This window comes from Haliotis cracherodii, unplaced genomic scaffold (genome assembly GCF_022045235.1).
Source record: "Haliotis cracherodii isolate W230 unplaced genomic scaffold, xgHalCrac1.p SCAF_13, whole genome shotgun sequence".
Taxonomy (NCBI): Eukaryota; Metazoa; Mollusca; class Gastropoda; order Lepetellida; family Haliotidae; genus Haliotis; species Haliotis cracherodii.
In genome coordinates, this window is record NW_027266268.1 from 30,749,039 (window position 1) to 30,760,782 (window position 11,744).

The 11,744-nt window shown below is 42.8% G+C and overlaps 1 protein-coding gene across 1 annotated transcript; it reads left to right on the forward strand.

Moving 5' to 3' along the window:
- The first annotated feature begins 379 nt into the window (after positions 1–379).
- Positions 380–9,475, forward strand: LOC139459171 (methyltransferase-like protein 27). The gene is made up of 5 exons (XM_071240625.1): positions 380–487; positions 4,217–4,345; positions 4,765–4,903; positions 6,482–6,574; positions 9,237–9,475. The coding sequence occupies exons 1-5, from the start codon at positions 380–382 to the stop codon at positions 9,473–9,475; spliced, it is 708 nt and encodes a 235-aa protein (XP_071096726.1).
- The last annotated feature ends 2,269 nt before the right edge of the window (positions 9,476–11,744 follow it).

The following is an 11,744-nucleotide window of genomic DNA, read 5'->3' on the forward strand; positions in this document are numbered from 1 at the left end:
ATGTTACATGAGGTGTACTGTGTGGAACATCCATGTTATATGAGCTGTACTGTGTGGAACATCCATGTTATATGAGCTGTACTGTGTGGAACATCCATGTAATATGAGCTGAACTGTGTGGAACATTCATGTAACATGAGCTGTACTGTGTGGAACATCCATGTTACATGAGCTGTAATTTTTGGAACAAGGATTATGTAATGATGCAAAGATGATGTGCGTCACTGACAATACAGGATGTGGGGATGTAAGGCCCTCTCTGTAACAGGCAGACATACATGCTTACGTTATTGCTGACTGACAAGGAACTCACGAGGACCTTTCAACTGTATTGTTTGAATCCGTGCATGTAGCTGATGATTGATGCTTTTGTTTCAGGATGGCTGAACCAGGACGCATTGCATTCTGTGACTTTGAGAAGAGAGAAGAAATGACACCTGATCAGATCGCTGAAGTCTTCACAAAGGTCGCAGGAACATATGATGAAGTGAGTGAGTGAGTGAGTGAGTGAGTGAGTGAGTGAGTGAGTGAGTGAGTGAGTGAGTATGTTTTGAGTGAAAGAGTGGGTGCAAGGGTGACCACTCCATACAATACATCACTACGTCCGCAAACAAAATTCTTGTTTTCCGTCTCAAAAAGAGTGACGAAAACTATCCATGAGACTTCCAACTTTCCAATTATCAACTTTCCACTAATGTCGAGCAATATTCGAGCAGTTCTGGTTTTCAAATTTCACATGTAACATTTTGAGGCTTAATGTTCCCTTGTTAGTTCACATGAAAACTTGACTTGCCCATGCATGTGTTTGTGGTGTATCACACCATGCCACCGGTGTGATAGGATACGCTCACGTTTTCGCAAATACCTGCTATCATCACTACTTAAACATGTGCTTCTGACATATATGTAGTCCGAATCTTCCAATGGATTCTGCTTTTAGCAGATGTTTCTTATGATTATGAAGTGTTGTGTCGCGTTGATTAACGTTGAAAGTCTTTTATGTCACTCCTTTCATCTCATGGTGGCACCTGGTCCTGTACAGAGGTTACAGGTCACAAACTAGATGACGTTAAACAGCGTCCGTCGTCGCGGAGAGTCCCAGGATGGACAAGAGCGGCGTAAAACCGTGCTCGCTCACTCCTACCGGGTACCTATTCGCTGCTGAGTGAACAGGGGCATATTCCATCACTGGCATGAGTTAAAGATACACCACAAGTAAAATGAAAACTAAAGCCTTATAAACTCCCAAGTGCCATTCTTGCACCCAAACTCTCCGCGAGTTTATCACTGAGACGGCGGGATGAAAAAGAAACTTTCAGATTTGCTTATTTATTTATTTCCTGTTTTCAGTCGCATTCAGCAATATTCCAGCTGTACGACTGCGGTTTGTAAATTGTTGAGTATGCACGAGATAATCCAGTGATTGGAGTATCGATCTACGCAATTGGCATACGATGACAACCAATCACCCAAGTCACTGAGCCTGACCACCTGATTATTTGGTCGCCTCTTGCGATAAGCATAGGTTGCTGGGGACCTTTGTCTTATCCTGCAGGCCCATGGATCAAACAGTACACCGCCGTTTTACTGCTGCAGAGCGAAAACACTTTTTTGTAACGCGTGATTTCAATTCCTATTCAACGGAATATCCCCTTGTCCTCCCTGGGATAGATCACCGACCATTGAAGTTATCGGCCACGTGGGATAATGCATCGGTAAAAAGGGTTTTGGAAATTATTTATTGCGTTCTGAATTTTTTATGTCCGCTTTGGGTACTTATTTTCATCCGCAATAAGTTTGTTTGTTGTTGTTTACCCCAAAAATCCCGTGACAAGGGAGTTGACTGACAAAAAGTACAGTTTCCATCCTTGACGAACTAGGATGGAATTTCAAGGCTCGATCACAGCGACACCAGTGGCTATTATAAGCGTAACGCTATTTTTCAGGGTATTTTCATTTGCAGAAGCCCGAGGTCTTACATTACGGCCCGACGAAGGAGGGCAGTTGAAAAGACCGAGGGCTTCTGCAAATGATAATGCCCTGAAAAATAGCGTTACCGTTCTTATTGCTAAACTGGATGGAATTTGTTATCAAATAAAAAGAAACAACAATATCGGTTTTGAAACATTTACTGCAATCAACACGAATAGCACTGACCCACTTTTACACAGATGGAAACGTCATAGAACACACCAGATGACGTCACTCTTCAACGTGGTCAACATGACGTCACCTATCCCTATCCTATGACGTCACCTAACAGCGGGCGTGATATTGGCCCGTCGTCAAGCAATATGAGGGCATTATCAAGTTACGGTGGCCCGCTGATTTCTGATAACATGCGGGCGGTTTAGTGATAATTCTATCCATCTTAGCTATAATACGATTTATATCCGTTCTAAGTCCCTCTTTTTGATTCCATGGCTCATGTCGCTTGCATTTGACTCAGACGAAATGGCGGTGCTCAGTAAGACGATCTGATCGATAATCAAGATCAATAGTGTAAGAAAACGGGTCTAACCCCGCGAAGTGCATCAAACCACTTGAGCACCTTGATTAAAAACATGAAAGGATTTGCAAATTATCTGTCGACGCCAAGTTGGAAGTACCCATGCATTGCGAAATCTAGTTTGGACTTAATAAAGTGAGTGAGTTGGGTTTAACGCCGCTTTTAACAGTATTCCAGTTATATCGCGGCGTGTCAGCTTAATGTGAGAGGAAAACCCGAATTGATGCAGGTCTCAGGCGTTTACCACTTCGGTGAAACACACGAACACGGGTATGGTGCTGACAAACCTATAAACATAATTGGGACGAAACGGGGTCGAACCCACAATCATAGGTTTCTGGCGTGCCCAGGGGACGCAACTCTGCACAGCGAATCGCGTCGCCTTAGACGACTGGGCCAGACGTGCCCCCGACTATATATAGACTCGTTAGTCCAGCAAAAAAGGAAACTCCTGAATTACAGCCTAGTTCGGCAGGGGTGGAAACTGGACTTTTATTGTCAGTTATAACCTCCTTTCTTTGGGAAGATGGTTTACCGCAGTAGCATTATTACATCTACATCTATCTTGACCTGACAGATGAGTGAGTGAGTGAGTGTGTTGGGTTTAACGCCGCTTTTAACAGTATTCCAGTTATATCGCGACGAGTCAGCTTAATGTGGGAGGAAAGCCAGAAGTGATGCAAGCCTCAGACGTTTACCACTTCGGTGAAACCCACGAGCACGGGCGTGGTGCTGAGAAACCGGGAAACAAAATCGAGGCGAACAGGGATTCGAACCCACAATCGTAGGTTTCTGGGAATCAGGGCGCTTTAGACGACTGGGCCACCCGGAGTGTGGTGAGGCACGTCAGGTTAACCTCTCGTAGGACCAAAGAAGAGGATGTTGCTTTCTTGAAATACCTGGGTATTGTTATTAGCTTACGCCAGACATTTTAATGATATTAATTTAGAAAATATGTTATTTTATTAATAACATTCTTAGCAGGTTGGCAGATGATACATGTTAAAAATGACAGGTATTTGTTTGCCTTCGGAGGTTATCTGAATATGTTGCCATGTGTATAGCATTGGGTAAGCTTTGTCTCGTCGTTTCACTACTGTCTTGCAGTTTAACATCATGTACACAGGCAATCTCATTAAAATCCGATCTTAGTTTTCGCTACCGCTAAACAAAGATCTGAGGACATCCCATTATGGTTCATGTCAGAACGACCTTTCGCGAATTTTGACCGACCAATGAAATGACTGCCAATCAGAAGGCAGCTTTCTCGAGCTTTACGACACAAGTTTGAAACTGGCAACAACGCTTCGAAATATATTTTGACGTATTCTCGATTAAATTTTTTAAAACTGATAAGAAGAACATTCTGGAATGGCTTATAGATGGCCTAGATTGTATTGATATAATTATAAAACCCCTTGTTATATATATCGTGGTTGCATGATAAGAAAACACATTGCGACTGTCACTTTCATGATTTGGTAAGCGACGCTCTAATTGGTTGGATGAAAGGTCGTTCTGACGTGACCCGTAATGGGATGTCCTCAGATATTTTTTTCGGTGAACACGTAATTTGGAACAAAACGTTTGGTTTTAATCATTTCTTTTTCAACTTTCCATTTTGGAGTCTGTTGGATACAATTTAAAAAAGTCCCATCCTAATAATAACAAGACTACTGTGTTCAGCTCCCGGTTTCTGTGCTCCAGACCTGGAAAGCTCGACATTATAAGGACCACGTGTATGTAGCCGAAGCTGTGGCCGACTTCTACCCTGGGGACCGAGCGTCTGTCCATGTGCTGGACGTGGGTGCTGGGACAGGCATGTTGGCAGATGAGGTTGGTGTTGGTTGGTTGGTTGGTTGGTTGGTTGTTAAACGCCGCACTCAGCAATATTACAGCTATATGACGGCGGTCTGTAAATAATCGAGTCTGGCCCAGACAATCTAGTGACTGATATCATGAGCATCGATCCACGTAATTGGGATCGATGACATGTATCAACCAAGTCAGCGAGCCTGACCACCCGATCCCGTTAGTCGCCTTTTACGACAAGCATCGTCGCCTTTTATTCTACCCCGGAATCTTCACGATCTAAGCAATTGGGAGACGATGACCAAGTCAGCGAGCCTGACCACCCGATCCGATTAGTCGCCTCTTACGACAAGCATGTTTCGCTGAAGACCAATTCTAACCTTGACCTTCACGGGAAGATAACTCTTATTAAACAAGCAATGGTATTTTATGATCCGTTGCAGTTATGGGGAAAGGGGTTTCGGCTAATGGACGGCATGGACCCCTCGCATGGCATGAAGGTCGAAGCCTCCAAGAAATGTGTCTACACCAATTACTACACGGAGTTCATGGATGGCAAAAGGTCGGACTGTTTTGCGACAGGTGGGCATTAACTTTTCTCTTGTTTCATATCGAATCTAAAAATACATTCAGGCCCGTTTATAAAAGAACCACTTAGAGCGTGTATCAATATTTGGGCGATGCAATACACGCTACAGTACAGTATGTCTCGACACTTGATAGGGAACGTTCGATCACCAAAAAAAATCATAGAAGCCGCCAAATCAAAATTCGTAAATTTGGCCAATTAAAAAACACTGGATTGAGACCCCATAATGTATCAGCAGAAAAAAAAGTGTTTTACTTTAGCATGTCGCCCGTATTAATACCTATTTGTGTATATCTATGAGCTCACGACATCGCAGCAGAGTTCTTTGGTTGGTTGGTTTGTTGTTTAACGCCGCATCCAGCAATATCCCAGTTATATGACGGCGGTCTTAAATAATCGAGTCTGGACCAGACAATCCAGTGATTAATATCATGAGCATCTATCCACGCAATTGGGATGACCACCCGATCCCGTTAGTCGCCTTTTACGACAAGCATAGTCGCCTTTCACGGCAAGCATGAGTTGCTGAAGACCTATTCTTCACCGGATTTCACGGGTCTATCGCAGCAGGGGGTATCGGGGATCGTTACATGCCAAAGGAAGAGAATTTATTGATGTCATGATATGACTGAATAATTGTTTAAAACTAGAATTAAGATGTTGGAGACAAACATCAACATCCATTACAGGCACATGAGATTTTTGTCAGATGTTTTTCTGTTACGTATTTCTGCAAATATTACCATTTTTTAAAGTTCACCAGCCAAAACACTTTATGAAATGAGACATCATCGTGAGGTGATGTAAATAAAATAAATAACATTTATAAAAAATATAATATTTGTAAACATAGAAATATGATTGTTTTCAGTGTTATATAACTGTGGCTATTATTTGATATCATGGGAACTGCAAAAAAGGTTTGTCTGAGTTACAATATATATAATTCAATGTAACAGAATTTAAACTCTCTGAACCTGAAGGAAGAGAAATTATGGATGTCAACTCCTTTATTATGAGGAACGCAAGGTTTCCGGGTATATACTTAGTCCCTTATGGGTAACACTTCTAAATGCCTTTCAAAGACATATTACATGCCTGGTCAATTTGGTACAAAAATAAATATTTTTTGGAGATATTCTTACATTTCGAAATCAAAACTGGTCTTCTTGATACACGGGCGGTGTGGCACTTCATGATAGGATGCGCAAACTTCATTGCGGCGTGCCAGCTTAATGTGGGAAGAAAGCCCGAAGTGATGCAGGTCTCAGACGTTTACCACTTTGGTGAAACTCACGAGCACTTTTAAGCTCTACCGATCCCGCAACCTTATGGGCTACATGCACTGTTGGCCAATGTTCAAAATTTATAACCAGTATTGAACTCTCGAGGACGATAGTCAAAAGATGAACCTTTCTTTCACATATTGTAATCTAAACCAATTTTCTAAAAACAGTTAGTTTTACCTTTTAATATTCTTGGCCCGCCCTCTCTGATACTGAACATGTAAATGAGAAAAGCACAAATGTGGATGGTCTTGTGTTCATGACAACAACGTGTCGTGTTTTCAGATGCCTACGACTGTCTGGTGGTGGCCGCTGCCTTCAATACAGGATTCATCCCCTGTGCAGCTCTTCCCGAGATGACGCGCTTAGTCAAACCAGGTGATAAGGGGCGGTGGGGTAGCCTGGTGGTTAAAGCGTTCGCTCGTCAAGCCGGGATCAAAAACCCACATGGGTACAATGTGTGAAGTCCATTTCTGGTGCCCGACGCCGTGATGTTACTGGAATATTGCTAAAAGCGGCGTAAAACTCACTCTTTCAGGTGAGCAGCGATGTCCTACTGCGGGCAATGTGTGCATTTAAAACCATGACTTGCCTTTGCATGTGTTTGTGACGGGTGTCACCAGTGTGGCAGGATACGCTCACCTTTTCGCGAACACCTGTTATCATCACCAATTGATAGTGATGACGCATGCTTATGATATAAGCGGAATCGTTCAACGGATTTTGCTTTTAGTAGAGATTTCTTATTATTATAGAAATGTTTATGTCGCTTTTTTCATTCACGGGATTTAATCATTCTTATCACGTATGGGGGCACGAGTACCTCAGTCATCTAAGGCGCTGTCATTCATCTCTAGGTCCTGCCAGAAACCTTTGACCTCGAGTTCATCTTTGCCCTGAATATGTTTCTAGCCTAAGGTTTGTCAGCACCTGCCGTGCTCGTGGGTTTCACCAAAGTAGTAGATACGACCTTTATCATTAAAATGTAATACACATCAAACCTTTCACCCTAAGTACTCCATTAATTTCGAATGAAAATGAATACTGTGCAAAGTTAGGAATCGGAAGCACGAGTCAAGTTTACAGCCTCGGTCGATGTTACTGCTAGAGCGGCAGCCCAGAGCACTTTGGTCAAACGAACAAGGTACCAATATCCGAACACAGGAACATTTACTGTGTAACCCAACATATTCATATATGGATGTCTGCCGGGGAGCCCCTGCTGCGTGTGGCCCCTGGCCCCCCAAAAGAAGTGGCCATTCAAGGGCTGGATCAAACATTGGAGGTACCACATGAAAGTAAGTGTAAATGAACTGGTACATCTCACAGAGTACAGAATGGGCCACGCCAGACAAATCTTCCTCTGCAAAAGGCCTGCCAGACACCCCCAAAGAGGGTCCCCAAATTTGGGCTGGGTTAAACATTGGAGGTACCACATGAAATCAACATAAAATGAACTATTTGACTCTACTAAGAATAAAAAAACATTCCCAAGATTCAGATTCATGCCATTTTCATTACATTTCAACGATAGGCCTAATCTATGATATCAATACTAGTATTCAAAGACCTGATTTTATAAATACGTGATTTTAATCTCAATAAAATCCTTCCATCTTTAAGAACAAAACATAAATTTGACCATCTGTTGACTGTCATTATGCACACTGGGATTACAGAGGGTCAACTGTGTGGGGTGGGGTGAGGGTGTGTCTAGCGGGCTTTATGCAGAAGAGGATTTGTCTGGTAATGGGTATTTTGTAATAAGTAGAGTGTAATAGTTCATTTTATGTTGGTTCCATGTGATACCTCCAATGTTTAAGCCTTATGCAGAGGAAGATTTGTCTGGTGTGGCCCATTCTGTACTCTGTGATATGAACCTGTTCATTCAAACGTACCTTAATGTGGTACAATCGATATATATTCCAGACCAATTTTACCCGTGTATACCTGAAGGGTCAACTTTTTGTGGGTGTCTGGCGGGCCTTATGCAGAAGATGATTTGTCTGGCAATGGGTATTGTGCAATAAGTAGAGTGCAATTGTTCATTTTATGTTGGTTTCATATGATACCTCCAATGTTTAACCCAGCCCAAATTTTGGGCCCCTCTCTGGGGGGTCTGGCGGACCTTATGCAGAGGACAATTTGTCAGGTATGGGCCGTGTTGTACTCAGTAACATGTACCTGTTCATCTAAACTTACTTTCATCTGGTACTTTGAATGTATACTCTAGTCGAATTTTACCAGAGTGTTCACTGAGTGCATTAAGGGTCAACATTTGGGGGTGTCTGGCGGGCCTTATGCAGCAGACGATTTGTCTGGCAATGGTTTTTTTATTCTTAGTAGAGTGAAATAGTTCATTTTATGTTGATTTCATGTGGTACCTCCAATGTTTAACCCAGCCCAAATTTGGGGACCCTCTTTGGGGGTTTCTGGCAGGCCTTTTGCAGAGGAAGATTTGTCTGGCGTGGCCCATTCTGTACTCTGTGAGATGTACCAGTTCATTTACACTTACTTTCATGTGGCACCTCCAATGTTTGATCCAGCCCTTGAATGGCCACTTCTTTTGGGGGGCCAGGGGCCACACGCAGCAGGGGCTCCCCGGCAGACATCCATATATGAATATGTTGGGTTACACAGTAAATGTTCCTGTGTTCGGATATTGGTACCTTGTTCGTTTGACCAAAGTGCTCTGGGCTGCCGGTCTATGCGTTTCAAGAAATACGGGAAAACATAATTTTGCTCCAGGTCATATTACAAAAATAATTGTTCATCGAACATAATAGTGCTGGATATTTTCACAATGTTAAAAACGGGGCGGTCGGGTAGCTAGTGGTTAAAGCGTTCGCTCGTCACGCCGAAGACCCGGGTTCGATTCCCGACATGGGTACAATGTGTGAAGCCCATTCTGGTGTCCCCCGCCGTGATATTGCTGGAATATTGCTAAAAGCGGCGTAAAAACCATACTCACTCACTCACTCACTCACTCACTCACTCACAATGTTAAATAGTTGGACCATAAATGAATGGCGCATTTCAGGTGGGTTGATATGCTTCGGCATCCCGGACTCCCGCTTCACTGAGGTGAAGGACTACATTGACAGACTGACTCCCCTGATGGAGTTGATGGAAGAGCAGGGGGTGTGGGAGCTCGTGGATACGAAATACTGCCATGACTTTTACGATAACGCAAATCCCGGAAACATCTACAGATATGTTGTGAAGGCATCTGATATAGATGCAGCCAAATTTATTGACAAACTAGGTCCTGTTGGTTAAATGCTGCTATAAATCTTTATGCAGTGTTAATATATCATGTAATGTGTTTGCTTGACTCAATAATATCCAAGCTACATGACGGCGACTTGTAAATAATCTAGATCAGGCATTAAGTGATGGATACCAGAAGCAGTGTTTCACTCTGTCAGTTTACGATGACACGCAGTCAACCTGCTAGCCCGTCCAACCCACAAGCCTACTGGACGGAGGTTGAAAAAGAAACCTGTATTTTTCAGTAGACATATGTATGTTCCAATAAATAGACACGTGTGTGTTCAAATTTGCACCTGTATGTTCCAATAGACACCTGTGTGTTCCAATAGACATCTGTGTGTTCCAATAGACATGTGTGTTCCGATAGACATGTGTGTGTTCCAATAGACACATGTGTGTTCCAATAGACATATGTGTGTTCCAATAGAGACCTGTCTGTTTCCATAGACAGATGTATGTTTCAGAAGACATCTGTATGTTCTAATAGACACCTGGATGTATATTTAATATTGATAATCACTGATAAATATATACAATTTAAACGCATAGTTTGGTATTACTCCAGCCAGGGGATCGAACCAACACTTTCCGCACTCTTGGAAGACGTTCTATCCACTAGACCACGGAGGCTGTACGACAATCATGTGATAACGAGGATCTGTTCTGTGGTGTTCAATATGATAGTAACGTGGACTAGTGAAACTAGTGAGTCCAGGATCCTGCCAGTGCTGGCCATGATGGCCTATGAAACTGAGGAGAGCCCACTGGATCTTCCAGATAAAGAAGGGCGAACAGGCACAAATGTAGTTCTCTGAACTTATCTCACTCTTTACAAGTTAAATGTGGAATGTTGCCTTGAGTTTATGTACACTTCGATATATTAGCTCACCTGACTGAAAGTCAAGTGAGCTTTAAGCATGGCCTCTTTGTCCTCGGCGGCGTGTTGTCTGTGAACACCATCTCCTTAAAAAACACCTGACCGATGAAGCTGAAACTTTACAGGCTTGTTTGTACCAATGTCGACATCAGAATTTTTAACGAAGATCGAACCTGATTTTAGTGTGGCGGTCATTGTACGTTGTCTGTAAAATAATCGAGTCTGGGCCAGACAATCCAGTGATTAACATCATGAGCATCGATCCACATAATTTGGATTGATGACATGTATCAACAAAGTCAGCGAGCCTGACCACCCGATCCCGTTAGTCGTCTCTTACGACAAGCATATAGTCGCCTTTTCCAAGCATGGGTTGTTGAAGACCTATTCTACCCCGGATCTTCACGGGTCGCCGTCAGATAATGCAGAGGGTCGGTCGGTATGCGGTTTACAGTGAAACCATGCAATAGCGAGATTTATATAGTTGACGCAACAAGCCGAGTGGACCCGACTGTGAGATTTGATTGTTTCTTGTTTAACGCCGCACTCAGAAATATTCCAGCTACATGTATATGACGGCGGTCTGTAAATAATCGTGTCTGGACCAGACAATCTAGTGATTGACATCATGCGCATCGATCCACGCAATTGGGATACACTAACCCAAACCAAATATTTTTCCTGGCACCATGTAGTGAAATTGATAATTTCGGTTCTATAATTAATATCTGTATCTCCAGTAAGGACGCAGAGAACCTCGTCGTCAGCAAACTTAATTTATAAAACAGTTGCCAGAAGTACGAAAACAATAATTGTATACAGGATAAAAAGAAGGGTGAAAGAACACAGCCCTGTAGGTCACGTTGCCTCAGCGACTTCGACTGACCTGCGCCATTTTGGCATTCATATGTGACAGTATAGAGTACACATATCTATTTGGTTTTTAACTATTTATAACATGTCTCTCCCCCGTGAAGATCCAGGGTACAATAGGTCTTCAGCAACCCATACTTGCCGTAAAAGGCGACTATGCTTGTCGTAATAGGCGACTTACGGGATCGGGTGGTCAGGCTCGCTGACTTAAATGATACATGTCATCGATCCCAATTGCGTGGATCGATGCTCATGTATTCAATCACTGGATTGTCTGGTCCAGACTCGATTATTTAACAGACCGCCTTCATATAGCTGGAACTTTGCTGAGTGCGGCGTTAAACAACAAACCAAACCAAAATTATAGACATGAGGTAATTATAGTAATGTGTAAGTCGTGCCCTAGCACAATACGTCCTTGTTTTGATATAGGTCGCGTTGTCGCGATGTCTTGCTTAAAACGTTCAAAATAGCACGATTAAACGATTCGTCCCAACTTAAATTTATCATACTCGAGGACGCTGT